Source organism: Leucopleurus acutus (assembly GCF_964270905.1).
Source record: "Leucopleurus acutus genome assembly, chromosome: 10".
Lineage (NCBI taxonomy): Eukaryota > Metazoa > Chordata > Mammalia > Artiodactyla > Delphinidae > Leucopleurus > Leucopleurus acutus.
In genome coordinates, this window is record NC_139153.1 from 84,453,539 (window position 1) to 84,480,082 (window position 26,544).

The 26,544-nt window shown below is 43.0% G+C and overlaps 10 protein-coding genes and 1 pseudogene across 11 annotated transcripts; 5 read left to right on the top strand and 6 right to left on the bottom strand.

The window, feature by feature from the left end:
• Positions 1–90: 90 nt before the first annotated feature.
• Positions 91–522, bottom strand: LOC309967992 (histone H3.1). Its single transcript, XM_082849069.1, has one exon. The coding sequence runs from the start codon at positions 506–508 to the stop codon at positions 98–100; it is 411 nt and encodes a 136-aa protein (XP_082705195.1). The 5' UTR covers positions 509–522; the 3' UTR covers positions 91–97.
• A 1,385-nt stretch (positions 523–1,907) lies between these two features.
• Positions 1,908–2,290, top strand: LOC309967996 (histone H2B type 2-E-like; annotated as a pseudogene). Its single transcript has one exon. The product of its transcript is annotated as a histone H2B type 2-E-like (transcript).
• A 2,804-nt stretch (positions 2,291–5,094) lies between these two features.
• On the bottom strand, positions 5,095–5,459 carry LOC309968001 (histone H4). The gene has a single exon (XM_082849077.1). It carries the CDS (start codon positions 5,440–5,442, stop codon positions 5,131–5,133), a length of 312 nt encoding a protein of 103 aa, XP_082705203.1. The 5' UTR covers positions 5,443–5,459; the 3' UTR covers positions 5,095–5,130.
• A 5,277-nt stretch (positions 5,460–10,736) lies between these two features.
• Positions 10,737–11,135, bottom strand: LOC309967993 (histone H3.1-like; the record flags this gene model as incomplete). Its single annotated transcript, XM_082849070.1, has 1 exon — positions 10,737–11,135. The coding sequence occupies one exon, from the start codon at positions 11,133–11,135 to the stop codon at positions 10,737–10,739; it is 399 nt and encodes a 132-aa protein (XP_082705196.1).
• A 931-nt stretch (positions 11,136–12,066) lies between these two features.
• LOC309967995 (histone H2A type 1-B) lies at positions 12,067–12,477 on the bottom strand (the record flags this gene model as incomplete). The annotated part of the gene is made up of 1 exon (XM_082849072.1): positions 12,067–12,477. Exon 1 carries the CDS (start codon positions 12,457–12,459, stop codon positions 12,067–12,069), a length of 393 nt encoding a protein of 130 aa, XP_082705198.1. The 5' UTR covers positions 12,460–12,477.
• A 281-nt stretch (positions 12,478–12,758) lies between these two features.
• LOC309967998 (histone H2B type 1-C/E/F/G/I-like) lies at positions 12,759–13,187 on the top strand. Its single transcript, XM_082849074.1, has one exon. The coding sequence runs from the start codon at positions 12,786–12,788 to the stop codon at positions 13,164–13,166; it is 381 nt and encodes a 126-aa protein (XP_082705200.1). The 5' UTR covers positions 12,759–12,785; the 3' UTR covers positions 13,167–13,187.
• A 4,364-nt stretch (positions 13,188–17,551) lies between these two features.
• On the bottom strand, positions 17,552–17,937 carry LOC309967999 (histone H2B type 1-C/E/F/G/I-like; the record flags this gene model as incomplete). The annotated part of the gene is made up of 1 exon (XM_082849075.1): positions 17,552–17,937. The coding sequence occupies exon 1, from the start codon at positions 17,930–17,932 to the stop codon at positions 17,552–17,554; it is 381 nt and encodes a 126-aa protein (XP_082705201.1). The 5' UTR covers positions 17,933–17,937.
• A 284-nt stretch (positions 17,938–18,221) lies between these two features.
• On the top strand, positions 18,222–19,078 carry LOC309967994 (histone H2A type 1). The gene has a single exon (XM_082849071.1). It carries the CDS (start codon positions 18,250–18,252, stop codon positions 18,640–18,642), a length of 393 nt encoding a protein of 130 aa, XP_082705197.1. The 5' UTR covers positions 18,222–18,249; the 3' UTR covers positions 18,643–19,078.
• Positions 19,079–21,391: 2,313 nt separating this feature from the next.
• On the top strand, positions 21,392–21,808 carry LOC309968003 (histone H3.1-like; the record flags this gene model as incomplete). The annotated part of the gene is made up of 1 exon (XM_082849079.1): positions 21,392–21,808. Exon 1 carries the CDS (start codon positions 21,398–21,400, stop codon positions 21,806–21,808), a length of 411 nt encoding a protein of 136 aa, XP_082705205.1. The 5' UTR covers positions 21,392–21,397.
• Positions 21,809–22,033: 225 nt separating this feature from the next.
• Positions 22,034–22,666, bottom strand: LOC309967991 (histone H1.3-like; the record flags this gene model as incomplete). Its single annotated transcript, XM_082849068.1, has 1 exon — positions 22,034–22,666. One exon carries the CDS (start codon positions 22,664–22,666, stop codon positions 22,034–22,036), a length of 633 nt encoding a protein of 210 aa, XP_082705194.1.
• A 2,838-nt stretch (positions 22,667–25,504) lies between these two features.
• On the top strand, positions 25,505–25,860 carry LOC309967128 (histone H4). Its single transcript, XM_082847633.1, has one exon. It carries the CDS (start codon positions 25,521–25,523, stop codon positions 25,830–25,832), a length of 312 nt encoding a protein of 103 aa, XP_082703759.1. The 5' UTR covers positions 25,505–25,520; the 3' UTR covers positions 25,833–25,860.
• The last annotated feature ends 684 nt before the right edge of the window (positions 25,861–26,544 follow it).

Sequence of the window (26,544 nt, forward strand, 5' to 3'; positions counted from 1 at the left end):
TTCTACTCCCTTGTGATACAGCTCCTCAAAGTGAAATTATAGGTGGCTCTGAAAAGAGCCTTTGGGTTTTAAGTTGGCACTTGTTGGCAATAATAATTTATGCTCTCTCGCCGCGGATGCGGCGGGCGAGCTGGATGTCCTTGGGCATGATGGTGACGCGCTTGGCGTGGATGGCACACAGGTTGGTGTCCTCGAAGAGCCCCACCAGGTAGGCCTCGCACGCCTCCTGCAGCGCCATCACGGCCGAGCTCTGGAAGCGCAGGTCGGTCTTGAAGTCCTGCGCGATCTCGCGCACCAGGCGCTGGAACGGCAGCTTGCGGATCAGCAGCTCCGTGGACTTCTGGTAGCGGCGGATCTCGCGCAGGGCCACCGTGCCGGGCCGGTAGCGGTGCGGCTTCTTCACGCCGCCCGTGGCCGGCGCGCTCTTGCGGGCCGCCTTGGTGGCCAGCTGCTTGCGCGGCGCCTTGCCGCCGGTCGACTTACGAGCAGTTTGCTTTGTACGCGCCATTACTTATCTCCAAAATAAAGAGGCTAAACTGGTAGATTTGCTTCTATATTTATACAGGAACAGAATCACTCTGATTGGATTGTGGGCAATTCCTGTTAGTCATCCGCCGCTAAATTCCGGAAGTGCTCCGAGCGATTTAGGATTGGTTTATCCATTAGGTGAAAGTTTGGGATTGGTGAATTTCAATTAGCAGACATCTTCCCAGCCCCTTAAAAAATTTTTTTTTTCCGAGTTGTTTTATCGATAATACCCACACACTCAAGTATTGTCCAAAAACACATTACTCATTTAATATTCTTCAACTTTTTTCCTGTTTGGATATATAAAATAGAATGTGTTCGGAAAAGTTTAGACTTTAGACACCCGCCATTTTCTGCAGTTAACCCGTTTTCATCGGATCTTAGTCCCAGACCTTCCCCCTATTTAAAAATCCATCGTCTAAGCATCTCATGAATCCTATTCCACATTGACCGTAAACATCTAGCTCACTGTAACATGGCCTTCTAGGAAATACTGTTAAGATGTAAGGAATTTTGTATTATTCAGGGAACACGCAGCAAAATCCCAATATCCTGGAATCCCTGGATCTTTAGTGTGTTTGACTCAAAACGGGTAATTTGGGGCTTCCCTGGTGGCGCTAGTGGTTGAGAGTACGCCTGCCGATGCAGGGAACATGGGTTCATGCCCCGGTTCGGGAGGATCTCACATGCCGCGGAGCGGCTGCGCCCGTGAGCCATGGCCGCTGGGCCTGCGCGTCCGGAGCCTGTGCTCCGAAACGGGAGAGGCCACAACAGTGAGAGGCCCGCAAAAAAAAAGAAACAAACAAACAAAACAACTGGTAATTTGGCTCTGTTGTTTGGTTTTGATGCATTTTTAAAATGTCACCTTGGGTCTAACGGTGAGAGCCGTCATGAAAAGCTTTGCAATGTGGAACCTTAAAAAAGATGGCGGCGATCGAGTCTTTCTTGATAACACTGCAATGGGCCGGCATTTCGGGACTCCTTCCGAGGGTCCCAAGGTGTCCCGGACAAACCCGACAGAGCTGCGGTCAGGACTGGACTGGGCTAGATAACAGGATTTCCTTACCTGGTTTCCGCATCCAAACGCGAAGACTTTCATTTAATTAAAAAGAAATTGATTGTTTTGTGTGAATGAATTTATAGTCTCATAACAGTGCTGTAAATCAACCTATAGGAATATACAAAAGTGTTCGTTTTTGATCCAATAAAAAAGGGAGTTTTTGAATCCTAGTTTACATACTAGTAACCTATTGGTCAGCTTTTGTCCAATCAAAGTTTAGCTTTGTGAGTGTTCGTTTGTATATCCTTGATATAACTACTCGCGATGTTCCTTTTGTTCTCATTCTTTTAATCCCCCAATTTTGCTTACTTTGTTTACCATGCCAGAGCCGGCTAACTCTGTCCCAACTCAAAAAACGGCTCCAAAAAGGCAGTGACTCAGGTTCAGAAGAAAAATGGCAAGAAACGCAAGTGCGGCCATAAGGAGAGCTATTCTATCTTTATCTATGTCTGTAAAGTGCTGCAAGTAGGTCCACTCGGACCCCAGCATCTCGTCCAAGGCCATGGGCATCATGAACTCGTTTGTCAATAACATCTTTGCATCTCGGGCGAGGCGTCGCTCCTGGAGCATTAAAACAAGCACTTGTCCATCACATTCAGGGAGATTCAGAAGGCCGTGGGCCTGCTGCTGCCCGGGGTGCTGGCCAAGCACGCCGTGTCCGAGGGCACCAAGGCTGTCACCAAGTACACCATCTCCAAGTAAATTTTTCTATGCCTCTAGTATTTCTCAATGGTTCTTTTTAGAGCCACTCTTTTTTGCATATTGAGAGCTATAATATCAAGATTTGTCAGTATTTTTAAAACATGTTTTTTTCTTTTCTTTTCTTTTTTTACAGTCATTCTTTAAAGTGCAGGAAACAGTATTGCAGTATGAGAGGTTTATTTGAATTTTTGTTCTTCAGTGCAGCAAAGAATTTGAAATGTGTGTTGTAGGAACCAGTAGAAAGTTGTAGTATTCTGGGTTTTGTGTTTTTATTTCTTAAAATCTTTAAATTGTTCTTGTAGCCAGTCACTGCTTAGATTGAAAATTTTAGAGTGAGTATCTGTGGACTTAAAGTTGTGTAATGCTAGTACCTGTATTTGAGTTCCTTGTTTTAAATATAATGCCCATGTTACAACAAAATAATTTTTGTTGTAATTGTAATTACAATTGTAATTGTGCTTCACAAATATTAACTCATGAGAAGGTGTTCGTACTTTACAAAGGGTCGGAATCTCAGTTATACAGTATATACTGGACTAGGCCTGGGGTATTTACTGGAACCTCAGAGTTTAATCTCAACTACAAGTATACGCTTTCAAAGGTGAATTTTCAAATTTGCATTAAAAAGAAAAGATTTTCACTTTATTTTGTCTTGAGGCTATTATTTATATAATCAACCCTACATGGTGCTGAAGTGGGGTCTGAAATCCTCAATTTGACTAATTTTTATTTTATATTTCATTTTTGTATTCCTTGCCTTCAGTCAGTGTTAGGTTCTGTATTCATTTACACAGGAGCAAAAAAAAGAAGAAACAAAAAACAGGAGTAAGAGAAGATGTACAAGTGCAGGGAGAACAGAGAATATGGAATGAAATGTAGTTTTCCTGAGTTAATATTTTGATAGTTTCTGTATTGCTGAAAGCAAAATGACTGATAAATTGCTTTTAGTACTTTTCATGGCTTATAGAGTTGGTATTTGGGTGGCCAGCAAGACACTACCAATGTATGTGCCAGGTCAGTATTGGGTGTGTGAGTAGAGGTTCACATAGTTGTGAAACAATGTTGTTCACATTAAAGTTTTTTTTTTTAAATGTAGGTCTTCCTTTAGATAAAGATTGGAGTTTCAGTTCATCATATCTGTTATTTTCGATGACATGGATTGATGAAGATGCCAAATGTGTTGGCTGTCTTTATTGCTGCATAACAGATTGCCTTGAAATTTCTAGCTTCAGACAACACACATGTATTATCTCACAGGTTCTGTGGGTCTGGGCAGGGTTTAGCTGGGTCCTCTGTGAGGATGCTATTGAGGTGTTATGCAGGACTGAGGTCTCTTGGATGTTTGGGGAAATATCCACTTCCAAACTAATTTACTGGTTGGTTCTTTGTAGTTTTAAGACTGAGGGTCTTATTTTCTTGTTGGCTGTTGGCTTGAAGCCCTTATGGGCTGTTAGTTGAAGGCGTCCCTCAGTTCCTAAATAGCCCTGTGAGTGTCTTGTCATTTGGGCCTGACAACAGGGATACTTGGTTCACCAAAACCATCATGTAAGAGTCAAGGATGTTACAATCCTAGATAACATAGTCATATACACAAAATTTTTTATATCCTGTCACCTATGGTCACCTGTTTTGATGGTTAAAAGCAAGTCACAGGTCACATCCACACTCAAGGGACTTCATCACACGAGAGTGAACCTCAAGAGGGGAAATCCTGGGGGCCACCTTAAGAGACGATCACAGAACCCAGCAGGACCAAAAGACAGTTAACTAACAATTGCTCCTTTCCCAATCCCCTCCCCACACCCCTGCCGCCACAGTACTGGGATTGGTTCAAATGGCCTGCAGGCAGGAAACCTATGTAAGGAAAAGGCACCTAATACCTTGAAGTCCTTTTAAACAGGCCTCTGCCAGTGACTTTCTTTTGAAGCCAAGACACAGAATTTGTTCATTTATTACTTGGGGGACTTCTTTCCCCTTTTCCTTTGCAAATACTGACAACATGAGAAAACCTTTGGTGTGGCGGAGTCCCAGCACAGGGCTAGATGTCCATGTAGCTCGGTTTCTGACATTATAGTTGAGAAAAGAAACCGGAGGGTTCTTGAGATGAATTAAAGTTGTTGCTTTATTACAGACTACCAGGGAATAGATTTGAAAAGGCAGGAGACAAATCCCAAATTCTTTGTAGATTAAAAAACATCTGGTAATCAGTTTACATAATCCAAATATAAATGCTTTTAAGGGAGAGAAGAAACAGCACATGTGCCACCTGGGCCTCCTCATGGGTGCCTTCACTCTCTACAGTTCAGTCTTAGCTTCTTTCATTATACCTTGTCCCTTGAGTTGCCCTACTAGGGGCTGAATATTTAAAATTTACTAAAGTTTTGAGTGAGATTTGAGCAGGCCAATAAGGCATTACCTATATTTGTCCCTCAACACTATTCACAGCTTACTGTCAAACAGTAATTCCGTATTTCGGAAAATCTAATAAATTAGTAAAATCTTAAAGTTCACTGGTTAATTTTGCAAGACCGAGAATTCCTAAGAATCAGAAGTGCTATTCAAACAATGTGGGACGCTTAAGGGTTCTACACTGGAAAAGCCATCGTATGGCATTAAAACTGCAACACGGTGTAAACGTTTGATGCACTCAAACCTAAGCAAACATGAGCTGCATTAAAGCAACTGCACCCCAAAAATCTAACAAACTTCGGAACTCAAGTTCCTTACAAAAAAACCTGAAAACACCAGTTCAGGGCAACGAGCTCTTTCAAGCGAGTAGTTAGGTGGCCCTGAAAAGGGCCTTGGGCATTGCTACAGAAAATTAGTTTGTGGGTGCCGACTTAACCGCCAAATCCGTAGAGAGTGCGTCCCTGGCGCTTGAGCGCGTAGACCACGTCCATGGCCGTGACAGTCTTGCGCTTGGCGTGCTCGGTATAGGTGACCGCGTCCCGAATTACGTTCTCCAGAAACACTTTCAGAACCCCGCGGGTCTCCTCATAAATAAGACCTGAGATGCGCTTTACTCCACCGCGACGAGCCAGGCGACGGATTGCAGGTTTTGTGATCCCTTGAATGTTATCCCGCAGGACTTTGCGGTGGCGCTTGGCGCCCCCTTTACCCAAGCCCTTCCCGCCTTTGCCACGTCCAGACATCACTAAGACTAGATGAGGTACTGTACTCACAAATAGGGAGAGCACACCGAAATTCCTATTTAAAATCCGGAAGCGGACCTTTTTGAAAACTACAAATGAGGGTGGGTAGGGGGTGGGGTTAGTTCGTAAGCTAATTTATCCCCGCCCACCATGCCCGAGAGTCAGTGGGGCGGAGCCGAAAAGAGAAGATTGCTTTGTCTGCTCATTCTCAGAATTCAGTTTAACACGTTCTGTTTAAGGGCATTTAAAAAAATTCTCTTGTTTATCAAGGGAATGAAATAATTGTGCCTATTAAGCCAGCATCTGTTTTTCAAGTTTGGATATTTAGGCCAAGTCATTAACCGAAATTATACATTGCCTCTCATTTTAAACCCATATCTGAAATGCAAACGAGTCCCTGGGTTCTCTCTTCCCAGAGAAGCATTTTTTTTTTTTTGCGGTACACGGGCCTCTCACTGTTGTGGCCTCTCCCGTTTCGGAGCACAGGCTCCGTACGCGCAGGCCCAGCGGCCATGGCCCACGGGCCCAGCCGCTCCGCGGTACGCGGGACCCTCCCGGACCGGGGCACGAACCCGCATCCCCCGCATCGGTAGGCGGACCCCCAACCACTGTGCCACCAGGGAAGCCCGCAGAGAAGCATTTTTGTATACTTTAAATGAAGGTGAAATAGTTATGGTGGTAAACTTGTCTTAGGGAGCGAGGAAATTTCTGAAATCCATTGGGCAACAAGGCTTTTCCGCTGGCGTGTTTGTTTTTGGGAGGTATGACTCCATTGCTTGCGCCCTCAGTATTTGCTATCTTTCACCTTCTGACTTCCAGGACCGGTTTTGTGGCAGGTGTTTTCTTATTTTTACTTTGTTTTCTTCATTTGTAGAATGGAAATGTTAACCCCGACATCACAAAGGTGTTCTGAAAATCAAAAAGTAAATTTCTGGTCAAATGCTCAACACAGTCATTGAGGACTACTGTAATTACCTGCGGAAATTCCATCTTCATGCTCCAAAGATTGACTTTCTCGCCAATATTCTTAAATCTCTCAATCTGGTATTTTGTCATCTGGGCCTGTGTTCAGTTGCTTTCCTAATCTCCATATCTTTTTGTGAGCAAACTTTTTATTTAAGAAGTCAGTGCTAAACTTACATCATTACATTTAAATTTATATAACTCCCCCAATTTAACCAGCAGTCTCCATTGCCATCTCCACGCTCCGAACACAATTCCGCCTAAGACTGTATTGTCTGATAAAGTAGTCAGGAATAACTTTTGAGCCGTTATTATATATGATATATATAATATATTCATATATATATGAAAAAATATATTTTTTGGAATGGGATTGATGTTGCTGAGGAGCTGAATTTTTAATTTTACTTCATTTTAATTAATTTAAATTTAAAGGCTGATACTCCATTTCAGTTATTGGAAATTTTTAGGTATGTTTGAACAACCTGGGCATGTGAACTTAATTTTAAACAATAAACTGTATGGAATTTAAATACAAATCATTTCCAGTAAAAAAGTTAGTGTCAGATTGACTAAAATATAAACCCAATTTGGTAGATTTAGATTGAAAAAAAGAATGTAAGATATTGCATTAATATCTCTATATTTATTACATGTTGAAATGAACATATCTTGGATGTTTTGGGTTAAATGCAATGTATTATTTAAAATATTGCATCTCTTTGCTTTTTAAAATGTGGCTACTGAAAATTTTTTCATTAAATGTTTGCCTTGCATTGTTTTCTTTGGTCAGTGGTGCTCTAGAATTTTTCCTTTTCCCTCTCTGTTTCTTGATCTGTATCCAACCTTGCTATCATGGGCTTTGGAACACAGTGGACGTTCAATGTATTTCTAAGAAACCCAATTACAGATACACGTCTCAACTAGAATGAAGCATTGCAAAAATAAATTAAAAAATAAAATCACATTAGAGAACTAAGGCAGTCTTATGGAATAAACCATTACTTATCAAGGCAAGAAAAGATGAATACTAGAAAAATTGTTGACCTTAGAATTCTTCAAGGGCAGAATATCAGGAAATGGAGAGTACCTGAAAATTTATGCTTATTTTTTTTTCCCCAAAAGTGTGTTTCTTGAGAGGGAACATTCAGAACTGATTATGAAAGCAATGAGTGTTCTTTGATTGATAGATTGTTTGATAGATTGTGCACTCAGTGGTTTTATAAAACAAAAGAAGAAAAGAAATCATTTAGTAGAAGTACAAAAGCGTTTCCTTAAAAGAAGGAAGGCCAGAAAACAATTTACTATTCCTGGAAAGTAGGTAAAGACTAAGAGAGAATGAGGTTAAAAAATCAGGTAAATTACTTTGGAGTCTAGAAAGAATAAAAAGTTAAAGTGTCCATTATTTGATGCATGAGTAAAATAAGAATGTCAAGGAGTTACACCATGGTGTGTCATAGAAATTTATCTTGAAAGTTTATATATATATTTATATACATACATATGTGTGTGTGTGTGTGTGTGTGTGTGTGTGTATATATATATATATATAATTTTTTTTTTTTTTTTGGTAACGATTCACTGTGTTGATCTTGGGTGGCCTCAGCCTGCAGGATTTCAGTTCCCGGGCTAGAGACTGAAGTCAGGCCACGGTAGTGAGAGTGCGGAATCCTAGCCACCAGACCACCAGGGACAGTGGCCAGTGACAAGGCCCCTGGCCCCCTGGCTTTGCAGAAATGAATTCCCACAAAGAGATGGAAAGTAGTGAAACAACTAAAGTGTTTATGAGGAGGAAAAAGAGTACTTGTGAATAGTGTGGACTTAAAAAATTATTCACAACCTAAAAATTGAGAGTTATGTTTTATTCGGTGGAGATTTTTAGGACTTAAAAGCCTGGGAGGCCAGCATCTCAAGTAACCCTGAGAGAACTGCTCCTAGGAGGCTAGGGGAGAGCCAGGTTTTATAGACATTTTGCAACAAAGGGCAGGTAGTCAGGAACATCAAAAGATTATTGTTAATTAAAGGAAACTAGATATCTCAAATTAAGGAATTTAGCTCTTTTCTATGTATTGGAAGATGCAAGAGTCTGGGCTCACCGAACTCATTCCTTTGATATGCACCTCAGCTGTCTGGGGCCAGTATCCTGTATTTTCACATCCTGAGTTTCCTCAGGGCTCACTGTATGGAGTGGCTGCAGTCTGATGGCTGCTAGATGGCAGGTATTCTTTCCTTCCTAAGTTCCCTCAGGGCTCACCAGCTCACACTGGAGGGCTGCAAGCTCTGCTGTGACATCCTTTGTTTACTGATATGGCAGGAAATATTCCATTTCTCAATAGGTACACCTGGGTGAACTCAGAATGTTGAGTGCTTGCAGTAGTTTAAATCACTTATATGGGGCATCTCTTCCAGGTTTCTTTTGACCAATCATCTTGCTTTTCTTGGTTCTAAGTCATATTTGGATTATCTCAGGGTCCTGCCACGTGTGCTCTTGCATCTCTTAGCCAAGATGGATTCTAGCAAAGAGGCTTATGGGTAGGTTGACATCACTTACTATGGGGTGGTGCCCCCTCCTTATTTGACCTCCAAGGAGTGTTTCTGCGCATGTGTAGTCTGGAAGGTTTCCTTGACCTTGAGAATGAGGTATATATGGTCTCTTTATCTTTTATCTGGGCAGGACTCAGCTCCTCTCTGCTCCAGCTATTATCTTTGTCTTGGAGTATCTGGCCACAGGCGACAAACTCCAGCTGCTCAGCTTGGGGCTCATCTATCTCCTGCCTCAGTATGAGAAAAATTGTCTGAGACTTGGAAGTAAGGAAAAAAGGAGGGGCCATGATGTCCAATATACAAGGTTATAGGCCACACAAGGATTCTATAAAAATGTACTTAGACCATCTAACTATTTACTATTGACTGTAGGTACCAAAATTAGTGAAGTTACTTAACTGGCAGAGAGGCAAATAATTTCTATCCAGTGGAAGATTTATGACCTATTGGATAATAAAATAATTTTATTTTAAACTAATTTAACAATCCTGTTCTAAACTTTCTTTTTTACATTTTCTGTAAATATCCTAATTTCTTAAATGTTCTTTGAACATTTACCTGTTGGTTCATTTATTGAAAAGTGAAGTTCTTTGACACATACTCATTTTTATTTGCTGAATCATGATTTTGCCTTTTTGAAAAAAAATGTAAGTGAGATATCATGTAATTGTGACTTGATTGGAAATAAAGGGGGATTTAGGAGAGGTGCTGGTTCTTTTCACCTTTTCCTTTAGGCCCGGGAAATTGAACACTTGTCACTCAACGTCATGGCAGATCATCATTGGTAAGCAGCATACAGGAAGGTGGAAATTTATAAGGCATGGGCTCACTGAGGATAAAGGGAAGGCTCTGGTCACTACAGAACAGCTCTGAAATCTGTTAAGATATATATAAATGTCAAATTAAGGTAAAGGAACCGACTGAATTTCGTTTTGTTGTCATATGAGAACATAGTCGAAAAAGTCTGCCCAAGTGTTTTTTAGTTATTCTACGGGAAGGCGTTTCTGTTTAACTATTTATTAGGGTCTAATATCTGTGAAGTGTCTATGAATTTAGATGCTAATTTATAGGATATTGAAATTTTCAATGATTTTTGTCTATTAGAGGTGACTATTATCTCTTTCCAGTAGAAAAGATAACGTAAAGGTAATAATGTAATTGCACCATAGGACAATAAACCTTTTCCATCTAAATTTGCTCGTTTGATTTTAATTCAATCTTCTTTCTTTTTCCCAGGTGGAGGGCGGGTGGTGGTGGTGGTGGTCGAGAACTTTCCCGCTGTACATCTCGGTTCTCAGCTGGGGCCCCTGTAACAAAACACAGATTAGCAGAGGAAAAATAAACAGGTTTATTAACATGTATATTTCATACATACAGTAGCAGAGACCCAGGAGAAAGTAATCCAAAGAGGTGGCTTATAACTCCAGTTTACATAGCATCTTCAACAAAGACTAGATTTGTAGAGAAATGAGAGGACAAAGAAAAGCACTTTTAGGCTTCTAAGGGCAGCAAACTGTGGGAAGGCAAATATATGGGAGGAAACTAACAGCGAGGTTTGTTAAGAGTCCTCTGGAGCCTCTCTGGTCTGAACAGCCTGTGCGGTCTCCAGTACAGATTTATATCCTGCTATAAGGCAGAAAAAAAAGAGTAGAGAGAAGTTTTTCTTCCGATTGTTGTTTATTAACTGCCTAGGTAAAATAAGGAAAAGCATTACAATAGTTCTTATCGACAAAGTAGGTGGCTCTAAAAAGAGCCTTTTTCAGTTCAGAGTAAGCAATAGCCTTGGGTTACGCCCTCTCCCCGCGGATGCGGCGGGCGAGCTGGATGTCCTTGGGCATGATGGTGACGCGCTTGGCGTGGATGGTGTCCTCGAAGAGCCCCACCAGGTAGGCCTCGCACGCCTCCTGCAGCGCCATCACGGCCGAGCTCTGGAAGCGCAGGTCGGTCTTGAAGTCCTGCGCGATCTCGCGCACCAGGCGCTGGAACGGCAGCTTGCGGATCAGCAGCTCCGTGGACTTCTGGTAGCGGCGGATCTCGCGCAGGGCCACCGTGCCGGGCCGGTAGCGGTGCGGCTTCTTCACGCCGCCCGTGGCCGGCGCGCTCTTGCGGGCCGCCTTGGTGGCCAGCTGCTTACGTGGCGCCTTGCCGCCGGTGGACTTGCGAGCGGTCTGCTTTGTACGAGCCATGACGATAACAGAAAAGGAAACTGGCTGGAGAGTAGTATGGTGCTGGTGCCGGTTCTGACCTTATGTATGGGTGCAGATCAGGCTGATTCCTAGTTCCCGCGCTGTGATCTAATTGGTTCTCACGTTGCCTTTAGGAGAAATACGGTTGGATTCCATTAAAGATTAAATGAGTTATCGAAATGTTATTTCAAGTTTATAGTCCACTTTGAATTGAGTCCATAACAGTAAGGTTTCACTTAGTAGAGATTTTAGTGTACTTCATTCATTGAATTTTTCTGAAAGGAGAAACGACCAATGGACTAAACAATTCTCAGTAATAATGCCGTCATTCGCAGAATTTAAAAAGCCCGCCCAGACATGTCATTGGTCAGCTATTCCTCCTTTGTTCTCTCATTTATTTTATTCATATTTTACTTTTTAACACCAAGTTCGTTTGACTATACATTATATGTAATAATGTATATACCGCGTGTACATGCAAAACCACCACTCAACATGAGGCATTATGGTCTGTATCGTCATTTACATACTTATACGTTATCCATAGCCTAAAAGCCCTAATTTATGTCCTGACACAGAATTCCCCTAACAGGGGTTCCTTATGTGAGTTTACAAACGTATTGCATCTTTTCAGTTAAAGGGATGGCAGAAAGCTAGTTTCATGAATTTTTCTAAGAATTTATGGTGCATAAAATGTGACCAACGGCTAACAATTTAGCCCCTTTGTGGCAAACATGGGAGCGGTTTCCCATTTTTAAACGCAAAACTTTTAACAGACCAATATAAACAAAATTTAAGCGGAACTACACATTAAGACTTGAACACGTCTCCTACACTTACGAAGTATTTCAGCGCTTTCCGGGAGAAAAGTGGGTGGCTCTGAAAAGAGCCTTTGATTTTCGGAACGGGGACTGAAGAACTGCTAAACGTTTCACTTGCCCTTGGCCTTGTGGTGGCTCTCGGTCTTCTTAGGCAGCAGCACAGCCTGGATGTTGGGCAGGACGCCACCCTGAGCGATGGTCACGCGGCCCAGGAGCTTGTTGAGCTCCTCGTCGTTACGGATGGCCAGCTGCAGGTGGCGCGGTATGATACGCGTCTTCTTGTTGTCGCGGGCCGCGTTGCCCGCCAGCTCCAGGATCTCAGCCGTCAGGTACTCCAGCACCGCCGCCAGGTACACGGGGGCCCCGGCACCGACCCGCTCGGAGTAGTTGCCCTTTCGGAGCAGGCGGTGCACTCGGCCCACGGGGAACTGCAGCCCGGCTCGCGATGACCGGGTCTTAGCCTTGGCGCGAGCTTTGCCTCCTTGCTTCCCGCGCCCAGACATACCGAGTGCTAGCAGGGGAAAAACAGCCACAAGAAAAGCGGAAAAGAAATGTTCTATAAAGAGCAACAAGATGACAGTTATAGAGCTGGGTGGAATTGTCAAATGCGAGGTAGGATTGGTTAAAATCGTCTTTTTACTAGACAACCAATAAGAAAGGAGATGTGATGCAAGTAAATTTACATAATCTCGTCACTAATGCATTATCAAATCAGTTCTGGATATTCTTGAACACCTTATTTGCATAGGTCGCCTATAAAAGACGAGATTCTAGACGTAAGCAGGCATATGAGAGTCATAGTTTAGTGTGCGTTTCGAATTCAGCAAGCATGCCTGAACCGGCTAAGTCCGCTCTTGCCCCGAAGAAGGGTTCCAAGAAGGCGGTGACCAAAGCCCAGAAGAAAGATGGTAAAAAGCGCAAGCGCAGCCGCAAGGAGAGCTATTCCGTGTATGTGTACAAGGTGCTGAAGCAGGTCCACCCGGACACCGGCATCTCGTCCAAGGCTATGGGCATCATGAATTCGTTTGTCAATGATATCTTCGAGCGCATTGCGGGTGAGGCGTCGCGCCTGGCACATTACAACAAGCGCTCGACCATCACGTCCAGGGAGATCCAGACGGCTGTGCGCCTGCTGCTGCCTGGGGAGCTGGCCAAGCACGCTGTGTCTGAGGGCACCAAGGCTGTCACCAAGTACACCAGCTCCAAGTAAATGTTTATAGGTTCTGTTAAAACAAAGGCTCTTTTCAGAGCCACTTACATTTTCATGTGAGGAGTTGTGATTCCCTCTTGTTGCCCGTTTTGGGCATGTTATCTGAACGCAGTTAGATACTGGAGTTGGCTGAGTTGTTTCTGCAAATAAGTCTATGTATAGAGAAGCACTTGTGCTTATTAAAACAGGCTCTTTCTGTTTCACCTCTTTCCCAAACCTTCCTATATTCTATACTAAAAAAGCCAAGAGTTTCTGTCCACCACGCCTTATTTTCAATTACGAGAGCAAGGGAGGCTGGCTGGGTGGGATTAGGAAAGGGAACTCTTCCATCCTAGCCATGGTTTGGCGCTCTGGTACCAGGAATTGGTTTCAGTTCCCAGCTTCCTCCGGCCCTTTCCCCAGAATGGACCCTACACTCCCAGAATCATGCCCCACCCCACAGAATTCAGAGCCTTACCTCCACCCGGCCTCCGCTCCAAACTTCGACATTCTAGTACCTCTGCCTTCTCCTGTGTGCCCAGACCCCTATATGTGGTCCAGTTTCAGTTGTTTCTGAAACACTTCAGCTCGGGTTTTGCTCTTCCTTCCAAAACCTGTGTAACCTTTATTAAATTATCTTTGTAAAAATAACCAAGAGTTTTCTCTTTTCCTGACTGGACACTGACTAATGCATGGTGTCAAGTCTCCCTTGATTTAAACCTTTTGCTTATTTCACTTCGTTTCAGCATCAGGCACTTTGATGATCATACATTTTCTTTACTCTCGATCTCGGAAGGGTTTATCACCATCAGTTCTCCCAGGTAGGTAAAGCATTTATTCCAGGAGACAAAAGAAGTGAGTCGAATTGGAGTGCAGCATGCAGGCCTTTGGGATCCGGAGCTTCATCTCCTAGCCTAACCACGTCTTCCTTTTTGGCTGATTCGGGACACATCATGAAAGATGAATAAGAAATGCACCAAGAAAAGGGATGTAGCCTAGTGCTGGGAGAGGAGGTAATTCATGCAAAAATACTTCCTAAAGTGTTGAGAAATCTGTACATGTGAAGTGTTTTTGAATTCTATCTAGACATCTTTGAAAGAAAATTGCATCAGAAGACATTGGTTGGAATTTGAGTTCTGTGAGGTAAATAATCTTTGGTTCTCACATCCTCTGTTCCTTACTTTAAAAATGAGAATGTTGGGCTTCCCTGGTGGCCAAGTGGTTAGGAAATCCGCCTGCCAAATGCAGGGGACACGGGTTAGAGCCCTGGTCCGGGAAGATCTCACATGCCTCGGAGCAACTAAGCCAGTGCGCCACAACTACTGAGCCTGCGGTCTAGAGCCCGCGAGCCACAACTACTGAGCCCGTGTGTCACAACTACTAGAGCCCGTGCTCTGCAACAAGAGAAGCCACCACAATAAGAAGCCCGCGCACCGCAATGAAGAGTAGTCCCCCTCGCCACAACCAGAGAAAAGCCCGCGTGCAGCAGTGAAGCCCCAAAGCAGCCAAAAATAAAATAAAATAAATTTATTAAAAAAAAAAGAGAGAGAAAGAGAGAATGTTATAGGAGTTCCCAGGCTGTCCAATGGTTAGGTATCTGCGCTTCCAACTGCCTTGACCCCTGGTTCAATCCCTGGTCGGGGAATAAAGATCCCAGAAGCCGCGTGGTACGGCCAAAAACAAAACAAAAAACAAACAAAAAAGGATATTACTGAAACCAACTCATTGAGAGTTTTGTCTAAACAAATGCAGTAGTTACAATGAAAGCAAACATTACAATTTGATTTGCAATTCATGAAGTTATTTATGGACATTATGAGGTAAATTTTCCCATTACTCCTACACTTTATATATAATGAAGACAAGCTTTTTGATATAGTATTATAATCAGAAGTAATAATACTATAATGAATGAACAAAGTGCTGCTCCATGAAATTAGACTTTCTGCTGTTAAAATCAGACACCCTAGACACACTAGCAGAAAAGGAAACATAGGGGACTTCCCTGGTGGCTCAGTGGTTAAGAATCCGCCTCTCACTGCAAGAGACGCGGGTTCGAGCCCCGGTCCTGTAAGATCCTACACAGAGCAACCAAGCCCGTGCACCACAACTACTGAGCCTGAGCCTGAACTCTAGAGCCCGTGAGCCACAACTACCGAAACCTACGTGCTCTGCAACAAGAGAAGCCACCGCAATGAGAAGCCCGCGCACCGCAACAAAGCGTAGCCCCCGATCACCGCAACTAGAGAAAGCCCACGCGCAGCCCGCGGCAATGAAGACCCAACGCAGCCAAAAGTAAATAAAAATTGAAGAAAAAAAAGGAAATGTAAATTGCCGCTGTTAAAATTAAAACAATGTCAAAATTATGTGAGTCTGCAACTTTAGGAAGAATTTACTTCTATCTATAGTCATTTTTATATTTACACTTAAATTTAAACATATGTAGTTATAATCTTAAAGCTCATTGAATACATTAATCAATAATTCTTAAACGTGAGTGCCTTTTCAATTGGTGGTCTGACAAATTATCACAAATACAGTGGCTTACAACAATACATTTATAATTTTATGGTTCTTTAGATCAATATTCTGAAATGAATTTCATTGAACTAAAATGGTGTCAGAGGGCTTGGGCCTCTAACAGTGGAAATCTGTTTCCTGTCTTTTCCAGCTCCTGGAGGATTTTCCTTGTTCCTTGGCTCACAGCCCTTTGCTAGATTTGAAAGCCAGCAGTATCTGGCCAAATTCTTCTCACATTGCCATCTCTCTGGTTCTGTACTCTGATTCCCTCTTCCATTGTTAAGGGCCCTTGTAATTATATTGGGTTCACTTGGATTATCTAGGATAATCCTATTTATTTATTTGGCCAAGCACAGCATGCGGGATCTTAATTCCCCCAACAGGGATTGAACCCATGTCCCCTGCAGTGGAAGCGCGGAGCCCTAACCGCTGGACCTCCAGGGAATTCCCTAGGATAATCCTATTTAAAGTCAGTGCCATCTGCCACCTTAATTCCCATTTGTTATGTATCCTAACATATTCACAGACTCCAGAGATTAAAAGGTAGACGTAAGTGGGGAGGCATCATTCTGCCTAGCACAGTAAGTGACAGTATTTTTAGAATTTGACAGAATGCTATATACTTTCTGTTCTGGTGGGAAGACGAACATATGGACACACTACTGTATGTAATTTCTTGGATTTCATATACTCCCCTAAAGCTCATATAGACCTGGTGTAGATGTTTACCTCTGGGACTACAGAAAGCAAAAATTGACTATTTACAATAACATAAACTCTCAAATACAGCTATCTGTTATTTTTAGTTTTCATTCTTTTACATTTTTAAAATTTTTGCTTTTGTTCTTTATATGTATTGTTTGAATGTTTATGCATTTTTTTGTGTATGTTGTGTGTGCATATTTATGTGTTGTGTTGGGAATGGGAAGCCTGGTAGTCATTAATTACACAAGATTATAGACTATTAGTACTTTTTTCCTACCAGGGTTGAAATCCTAAAAATATGTTGGAAATACATTCTTAGTATTTGTTCCATATGGGATGCCATTTATGGCAGTTTATAAACTTAAGCAGGTTTGTGATTATGAGAAAAGTGTCAATTTTCATGACTGTTATATATGTATACATAGGACAGAAGAGTGGTGGTGGTATGAATTATTTTCATTTAAAAAGGTTTTTTTTTTTCTGACTAGGGCAAAATAATCATAACATCCACCCTTAGAGAAAATAACATAATTTAAGGGAGAGGAGGCACCAAAATATTTTAAGGGTATTTCTTTCCTGAACTGCCAGTGGGTTCGGCAATGGTCTAACTTTTCATTAGCCAAACCTTGGAAAAATTCTCCTTACAATTAAATGGTCCTATCCTGGAACCAGTGATACTCGTTTTTCAATTTCTATGCACATTAACTGTGCTGCTCCCATTAATACATAGAAAAGTTATATTGCTTTAATTAAATCGAATGCATGTACATATTCTTCTTACTACCACACAGCACTAACAAGGCATTGCCAAGGATTTAAGAGGATTTCTTAAATCCTCTTTGCTTTTCATGTTGTCAGTTCGTAGAGCACACTACATCACAGCAGTTCAAATGATACTTACATGTCCACACTTGGCTAGCCTTGTAGCCAAAGTGAGCAGTGAAAGCAAGAGAAGGATATGCTACCATTTACCTAGAAAGTAAATACATATTTTCAAAACAAAATGCTGTATACTTCAAGTGTTAGCACCATACAGCAACAAGTTCGTTTCAATAAATTAAAATTGAGTCTATTATCGCAGCTATATTAGAGACGAATCATTACAGCTCTTGTGCTGAAAAAGTGGGTGGCTCTTAAAAGAGCCTTTGAGACTAACCACGAAAAGCACTTTTTTGCTGGGGTCACTTGGAGCTGGTGTACTTGGTGACAGCCTTGGTGCCCTCGGACACGGCGTGCTTGGCCAGCTCCCCGGGCAGCAGCAGGCGCACGGCCGTCTGGATCTCCCTGGACGTGATGGTCGAGCGCTTGTTGTAATGTGCCAGGCGCGACGCCTCGCCCGCGATGCGCTCGAAGATGTCATTGACGAAGGAGTTCATGATGCCCATGGCCTTAGACGAGATGCCAGTGTCCGGGTGGACCTGCTTCAGGACCTTGTACACGTACACAGAATAGCTCTCCTTGCGGCTGCGCTTGCGCTTCTTGCCATCTTTCTTCTGGGCTTTGGTCACCGCTTTCTTGGAGCCCTTCTTCGGGGCGGGAACGGACTTGGCCGGCTCAGGCATGACGAACACCACGCCAAGTTAAAGAAAAAAGTATGTCGTGGAAACATCACTCAGGATATTTGTAGAGCTAGTATGCAAATATGGTATTTAAAACTTTACACTTTGATTGGATAAATTTTCCACGTTGTTCGGTGGTATGCAAATTATGTGACAGCAGGTCTCCTTTTTAATTGGTTGCAAGCTTTTAGACCCTTTTAACCAATCAAACAGTGTAATTTACAATTCGGCTTCGAAGTATAATTGCTTCTCATTTGTTAAGAAAATTTGTACTTTCGTTTCGCTGCTTCTTCGCTAAGCACCTTGATTAGATTGATGAGATGTCGGGACGCGGAAAACAAGGTGGGAAGGCTCGTGCCAAGGCTAAGACCCGTTCTTCTCGGGCTGGGCTTCAGTTTCCTGTGGGCCGAGTGCACCGCCTGCTCCGAAAGGGCAACTACGCCGAGCGGGTCGGGGCCGGCGCGCCGGTGTACCTGGCGGCGGTGCTGGAGTACCTGACGGCCGAGATCTTGGAGCTGGCGGGCAACGCGGCCCGCGACAACAAGAAGACGCGTATCATTCCGCGTCATCTGCAGCTGGCCATCCGCAACGACGAGGAGCTCAACAAGCTGCTGGGCAAAGTCACAATCGCTCAGGGCGGCGTCCTGCCCAACATCCAGGCCGTGCTGCTGCCTAAGAAGACTGAGAGCCACCACAAGGCCAAGGGCAAGTAAACTGCAGTATTCAAATTCTTGATCTTTGAGGAATCAATCTTAACCAAAGGCTCTTTTCAGAGCCACCCAAGTATTCATTAAAAGGGCTTACATTTTCCTTATTTAAGCAGGTTGTTGAAAATGATTCTCATCACATTTTGTCAACTTAGAAGATGTATTTACACTTATGAAATGCAAACTAATCATACTCTTTAAAGTAATCAAAAAAGTACTCTTTAGCTCAGTAAAAATGATATAGAGAGACCTTGTATCACAAGTAATTAAGTCCATCAATGCTGCAAGCCCTCAGTTGTTAACCCTCAGAAAAAGATAATGGTAGAATAATACTTGGTAAATGTTGAAAGTTTAGGTGCAAATCTAGTTGGTGACCTACAAGATCATTTAAACCACTCCTTTAGTACTATCTCATGTTGAAAGGAATTGTTTTGCATCCTAATGGGACAAGTTGATCTGTAATTCATACTTGTTTTTAATAGCCAGTCTCTACTGAGCTGGGCCCTAATTAATTGTAAATACTGGGCCCCAGGGACAGCGTCCCTCCTTCCTGACCACCCCCTCGTTGGAGTGCAGAGGCCAGTCCGCCCCCAGCTCTAGGGGCTCAGCGTCCCCTCGGAAGTGACTGCGAGTCAAGCTCCCCACCGACCCCCTCCCCCCTGGTCTCCCTCCCGCCAGGGCCGCTTCGTGCGCGGTGCCGGTCGACCCCTCCTCAGGGTGGAGGAGACCCGGGCCGACTCCGCTCCACCGACCTACCGCTGCCCGACTGGGACGTGGCCGAACAGCCGGACACAATGAGAAGCTGACAGTCTGCAACCCGGAAGAGAGTCCTCACCAGAAGGCGATGATCCCGGCACCTAGATCTCAGACTTCCAGCCTCCAGGACTGAGAAATACATTTTTGTTGTTTACAAGCCCCCACCCCGTCCCGTTTATGGTACTTTGTGACAACAGCCCAAACTGACTTAGCACTCTTTTTTTCAAGGACATCGAAGAATTTGTGGAGCCCATCCATTTTATGATACAATTTCCCAAATAACCAATATGCTCTCTATACACTCTGATTTGTCAACATTTGTATTTATCAAAATTGTTATGAAAAAAAGCTTCCATATTTTTTCCTAATAAATTGTTTCCAATACAAAAAAAAAAAAAAGAATACAATACTGCATAGCCTGGAGCTAGAATTTGTTTAGGCAGAGCTTAACAAAGGCTTCAGCATGACTTTACGGGACATACTTGTGTACCATTTACAAGTTTTGAGTTTTTCTTAACACCATTTTACACGAAGCTCAGTTGAAATTGTGAAACATAGTGGGGTGCTTTTATGTGAGAATGGTATAGTTAGTGAAAAGTAAACATTTGTTAATATAATAGCAAGCATGAAATTAATCAGAGTTAATGGTTTTAGTGCATTCCGAAAATCTCCAAGAATTGAGGCCTGCGCAGGTTTGGGGTTGCTACCTGCCTCAGAAAGCAGAGGGTTTGTCTTCTGGGAGGACGAAGTCGTCCTCTCCTCTGATAAAACCTCTCACACAGCTGGCTTTGGCATCTTCCATGAAGAGGACTTCAGAGATTGAGGACTCATGCAGCTGGGCTTTCATTTGAGGTAGAGAGAGAAGACTGTGGTTATAACCACAGTCTTCTGTCCAGAGTGGGGTGTAGTTACCTCCAGAACTTTTCACTGTTAACCCAGTCTGGGATTCATGGTAGTCATACAAGTAGATTCTTTAATAGTAAATAATAATAATAGTTTCCAAAAAGTTTTATTTCTTTCTCCTTTCCTGTCTCCCCTCCCTCTCTTTTTGAATATGGCCCTAAAGAACCCTCAGACATATGATCAGATCACAAGCTATATAGGTGTAAATTCTTTAGTTTTTGTAAAATATGAAACTTACATATATCTTTAAAACACAATGCATCTTAATAGTAGGGATTCCTTTCTGCTCCTGTGGCCGCAGCTCTTACCCCAAGCCAGAAAACTGACACTGGTGCATGATAGCTTGGAATGCAGTGCAAGGGCTCATCATAAGACTTAAGGGCAAGCCACGTTAAGTCTCATGGGGAAGGTAGAGGAGGATGTATTCAGGGGGCTAGAGTTCTGCTTTCATATGATCTCTGGACCCCTAAACTGATGGTTCTCAATTCTATCAGACCCAACACTCTTTTTCTATAACAAATACTGTAACTACCCCCTTTACTATCCTGAAATGAAATTCATAGATAATATAATCTACCAAAACACGACTTACCTGTAATATAAAAGGGGAAATAAAAGGAAAGTATTTTGTTATTTTAAAAAATCTCTAAGAGTTTAAAAAGAGAAAACAAGAAATTGACGTAAAATTAGCCTTACTACATTTGAATGAGGGTATAAAAATCTCTTGGCCAATCACATCCAACACGCCTTTTCAAAAAGTTGATCAAAAGAAAGCCAGTTTCAGGTACCAAAGTTTAAAAATTTTATTCTGCAAACAAGATTAAGCATTGTAATAATTTGTGTTAAGTTCTGCGGAGGAAAGCCAAAGAACATTGTAAAGAAACAGCATAAGGAAGATAAAGGTGAGAAAGGGTTGGAAACAGCCATTCAAAGGGAGGCTGATGTCGGAGAGTGAACCTCGCTACCAATAACTTCACTGCGAGCCGCAAGGAACAAATGCCTTGTCCAATCAGAACGGAACTCTTTATATACACCAGTGGGGGGGGGGGCGGGGGGCAGGCTTTCATTTTTCCACCAGCTAGCTGCTTTCGGGAAATCTGTCATGGCTCGTACTAAGCAGACCGCTCGCAAGTCCACCGGCGGCAAGGCACCGCGCAAGCAGCTGGCCACCAAGGCGGCCCGCAAGAGCGCGCCGGCCACGGGCGGCGTGAAGAAGCCGCACCGCTACCGGCCCGGCACGGTGGCCCTGCGCGAGATCCGCCGCTACCAGAAGTCCACGGAGCTGCTGATTCGCAAGCTGCCGTTCCAGCGCCTGGTGCGCGAGATCGCGCAGGACTTCAAGACCGACGTGCGCTTCCAGAGCTCGGCCGTGATGGCGCTGCAGGAGGCGTGCGAGGCCTACCTGGTGGGGCTTTTCGAGGACACCAACCTGTGTGCCATCCACGCCAAGCGCGTCACCATCATGCCCAAGGATATCCAGCTCGCCCGCCGCATCCGCGGGGAGAGGGCGTAGATTTGTTTCTCCCGATTAAGTGCCAACCTCTGAAAAACCCAAAGGCTCTTTTCAGAGCCAACCACCTTTTCTGTGAAAGATTCCTGTGCACTGGGACCTCCATTCCGAGCGAGGAAATAAAACGCTCCTCCCAACCTCCCCTCTGGCAAAAATGGTGTTACAAGTTCTTTAAGATTAATTGGGTGGCTCTGAAAAGAGCCTTTAAGGTACTCAAGTCTTTTTTTCTTACTTCTTTTTGGGGGTCGCCTTTTTTGGCTTGACCGCTTTAAGCTTGGCTACCTTGTGCTTATGAATTCTGGCCTTGGCTGGACTCTTGGCCATCTTCGGTTTGGCTGTCTTCACCTTTTTCGGGCTCTTGACCACTTTCTTGGCCCCGGTACCTGCTAATGGTTTCTTTGCCTTCGGGGTCTGCTTAGCGGTTTTCTTCGGACTGGCAGCGCCTGTGGCCTTCTTGGGCTTCTTTGCCCCAGTAGCCTTCTTGGGGTTGGTCGCGCTCGCTTTCTTGGCTTTGGGCTTGGCTTCCCCGGTGGCCGACTTCTTGTTGAGCTTGAAAGAGCCCGAGGCGCCAGTGCCCTTGGTCTGCACCAGGGTGCCCTTACTCACCAGGCTCTTGAGACCCAGCTTGATCCGACTGTTGTTCTTCTCCACGTCGTAGCCGCCAGCTGCCAGCGCCTTGAGCGCAGCCAGGGACACGCCGCTGCGCTCCTTGGAATCGCCGACAGCCTTGATGATGAGCTCGGTTACCGGGGGCCTTGACGCCTTGCGCTTCACGGCACCAGCAGACTTGCGAGCCTTCTTCTTCACAGGCGTCTTTTCCGCAGAAGTAACAGGAGGCGCAGCAGGTATGGTTTCAGACATGGTTGTTGGTGTGGATGCCTAACAGTAAAAAATTAAAGACTCAGAGTTGAGTACCCAGACCGAGAATGTGTGTGTTATATATACACACAGCGTCACTGCGCGCTGATTGGTTCCCAGCTGGCTTCCAGCTTGAAAGCAACCTAGTCTCAGCTCTGTCTCGGAGTTGTGTTTGTTACAATTCAGGAAAGCAAAAAATTAAAAATCTCCTGTGGAGGAACCACACCAGTTATATTCTACAATGAACCGGGACAGCTCAAGCTTTGAGGCCTTTACAGTTTCTTCTTCCAGTTTTTATCACTTTGGTCTCAGCCTTTTTCAAAACCCCCCGACACTCCTACAGATTCACAGGTCAGAGAGACAACTTTTTGAGTTTCCTTTAAAATATAAATTCTTCTCTTTCTGTCTTCAATAGCTTGCTCTCAAGTGACATTCTATACATTCTTGGCTTTTCATGCCTTCAACAACTGCTTGATTCTCATTGACGTTTACCTGGAAAATCTGTTTCATATGAGGAGAAATAACACAGGCTCTTTCAGGATTTCTGTACAAGAACTGTAGTAAAGGCTGCTTGGAATAACAGCAATATCTGATAAGAAAAGTCATTATTTAGTTTGGAAAAGTTTTATCATAGCTTTTTGCGACTATTTAGAGGGTTAGTTAATTTGGGGGCTTTAAGCATTCAAAATTTATGTAGGAAAATAGCAAAAGCAATAATCAATGATCCTCTTGACCTGGTAGTTGGGCTTGTGTTGCACTAGCTGATGGCAGAGGAGGTCCAGGTACAGGCATAAAATAGAGTTGGACCGCTTTATGGGGCTTTAAAGATTCACTTATTTACATTGACTTTATTAGGAAGGATCAGTTATTAAAATGTTCACAAGCTCTTGGGTTCAGGGTTCTGTCATGCTTTGGAAGATAAACTTTGGCAAAGTACCCAAGTAAAAGAATTAAGGAATATACACACGCACAATACTCCCACACATACTTATATAGAATTCCCTTAAGAGAGGGAAATTGAAAAGCATTTATATTCATTACTACATTTCTTATTTAAGCAAGGATATAGGTTTATAGGAAACACATTATAGGTTACGCGTTATGTTCAGTAGGAAATAGATTGATGGTAGAAAGTGCTTTGATTTTCTTCTTCAGGCCTCAGACTGTCTTTAACATATGTTTATTTTGAAGCAGCCATGGACTTCTTTGTATTTCTGATAAACCTTATGAGTCCCTTCCCGGAATAATGCTTTTCAGTGCTTAAGATAATATACATAGGATTACAAAGGAAAACAGTTGTATTAAAATACCATTATCAAATTTATCAAAAATCCAAATTGGTGAAGTATTAACATGTGCTTCTTTATTAATACATTAAATAACAAGATTACCCATATGACCAAGAATTACTGCAGTTTAGAAGGTGTAATATATTTAAACAATATTAGAGATTGAGATATTGACGGCTGCAACTGCAACATGGTTATGAATATAGCACAGGTCCTGACACTCACACTGTTTGTTGCCTGCATTCACAAGTGGAGGAAATGCTAAGGTTCACTTGGAGTATAAAGTAAAGACAAAGGGAGAGGTTTTGCTCAATACAAGTTTCCAGATGCTCTGAATCCATCTATATAGCCCAGGTTAAGAATGCCATTCTGGAATTTGTTTCTGTGCAGTGTAAACTCATAGAACTGCTTTGACGAACTTGGGCCTCTTCACAGACCATGGAGAAAAAACCAAAGCTATCCAAGTCAGCTGGAACTCAAGGGAATTAACCATAAATTAAATCTTTAGGTATTTATTATTTTGAGGAGTCCTCAAAAAGAAGGTTTTAGTAAATTAGATAATCACTTAGACTTTCACTTTAGAGGAGTGAATCTTGAGTAGAGGAGTTGGGAGCAGACATGATACTATAATATGTCATAATAAATAATGCTGAGTGATTACTTATCTACAGATATTATTTTAAGCAATTTGGATTATCTCTTTTAAATTCAAGTGCTCTATAATTTACACTTTCTTATACGTTTATCGATAAAAGGAAAAAAACTGAGTGTAAGCTGCCCAAGGTCACAAGCTAGTATGTAGAGAAGGCTGTCTCCAGAGCTTGACTGGCCACTGTAATGCCACCTGGTTGCAGAAATAGAATGCGGTGACAGATACAATGCCAGATACAAACTGTCTACAATTAAATATATAATCAAACCATAAATCTTAGACTTACAGCAGAACAAGGTTTTTTTTTTATCACTTTGGGATATACATATTTATAAACCTCCAATGTAGCGCTCAGTGATTTTTAACCTGACTTGACCTCTTAAACGTGTAACCTTCTTATATTTTTAGTTCCCTCTGTGGGGTCATCCAGCCTGCATACCAAAGAGCTCTGCTTAGTTAACCAAACATAAATGGACAACACTAATGGAAGCTTAAACAATAAAGATATGATTTATTTAAAACCGTATTTAAAGCATTTTATATGGGACAACAGCGTGTACTAACTGATTATTTCATATTTTGGAAAGACTGAAGAACAAGTATCAGGCTTCTTTGTGGAAAGTGTATGATCTGTTGCCCCACTTAACAGCTGCCCGTATTGTACGGATGCACAAACACACGTATCCATATATAGGAGCATTTATTAAATCCCAACTCCAGGATCCACCGTCGCTTCAGGCGCCCCTCATAGTTGCCACAGCTCTGAGCAAGGGACATATAAGGGAAGGGTGGGAACTGAATGTGGTCACCGCCTCTGCTCTTGCAGTTTTCAAACAGGTCCGTCACATTACTATAAAACTCCTAAGTGGCGCTGTGGAGATCACTTCGCTGCGGGTGTGATCGCTGTACTTTCGGGATGTCTGGGCGTGGTAAAGGTGGAAAGGGGCTGGGGAAGGGTGGCGCCAAGCGCCACCGCAAAGTTCTGCGAGATAACATCCAGGGCATCACTAAGCCTGCTATCCGTCGCTTAGCCCGACGTGGTGGCGTCAAGCGTATCTCTGGTCTTATCTACGAGGAGACCCGTGGGGTGTTGAAAGTGTTTCTGGAGAACGTGATCCGGGACGCTGTAACCTACACCGAGCACGCCAAGCGCAAGACTGTCACCGCCATGGACGTGGTCTACGCGCTCAAGCGGCAGGGCCGCACTCTTTATGGCTTTGGTGGCTGAACTCTTGTTGGCCATCTCCCTGAGCCTACTATAAAACCAAAGGCCCTTTTCAGGGCCACCTATTCTTTCACTCAAAAGAGTTTTGCGCTTTCTGTTCTAATATTTTGTTAAGATGTTTGGGTCAAGTACTGTTTACAATCTGTAAATTTAAGTTGATTTTATCTGATTCTTTTTTTGTATGTTTCAGATAGGTCGCTAAAGCTGGTCCATAACCTCAGGTCGAACTGTATATTCAAAGTATTTAGTGTGCTTATAGCTAGGAGACCAACAGGACAGTAAACTGCAGGTGACATTTTGCACAACTGTCAGTGAAAAAAGGTGGAGAACATCACAGAAGAGGTAAGAGGTAAACCCTGATGCTAGGAAAATGGAAAATGGAAGTAGACACTTCTGTGGGCTGAAGACATTAAAACAGTCTGCCTTCTTGGATATCACATGACAAATGGTGGAGGAGAAAGGGGGATGATCAATCAACATAAAATACGTCGAAGGCAGTCAAGTTCTACCAGAGAAACAATAAGAGTACTTGGAAATTAACATTGTGAATCAACTATACTTAAGTAAAATAAAAGAGTACTTGGGGTTTCCTCTTGTTTAAAAGTGGAATGGAGACAGGACAACTTGTCTCTGCTTCTCTGAGCTGTCTTCCCATGTCCAAAGCTACTGGTTTCTCAATCCAAAAGAAGCTTTTATTAAGGTTGATATACATGCT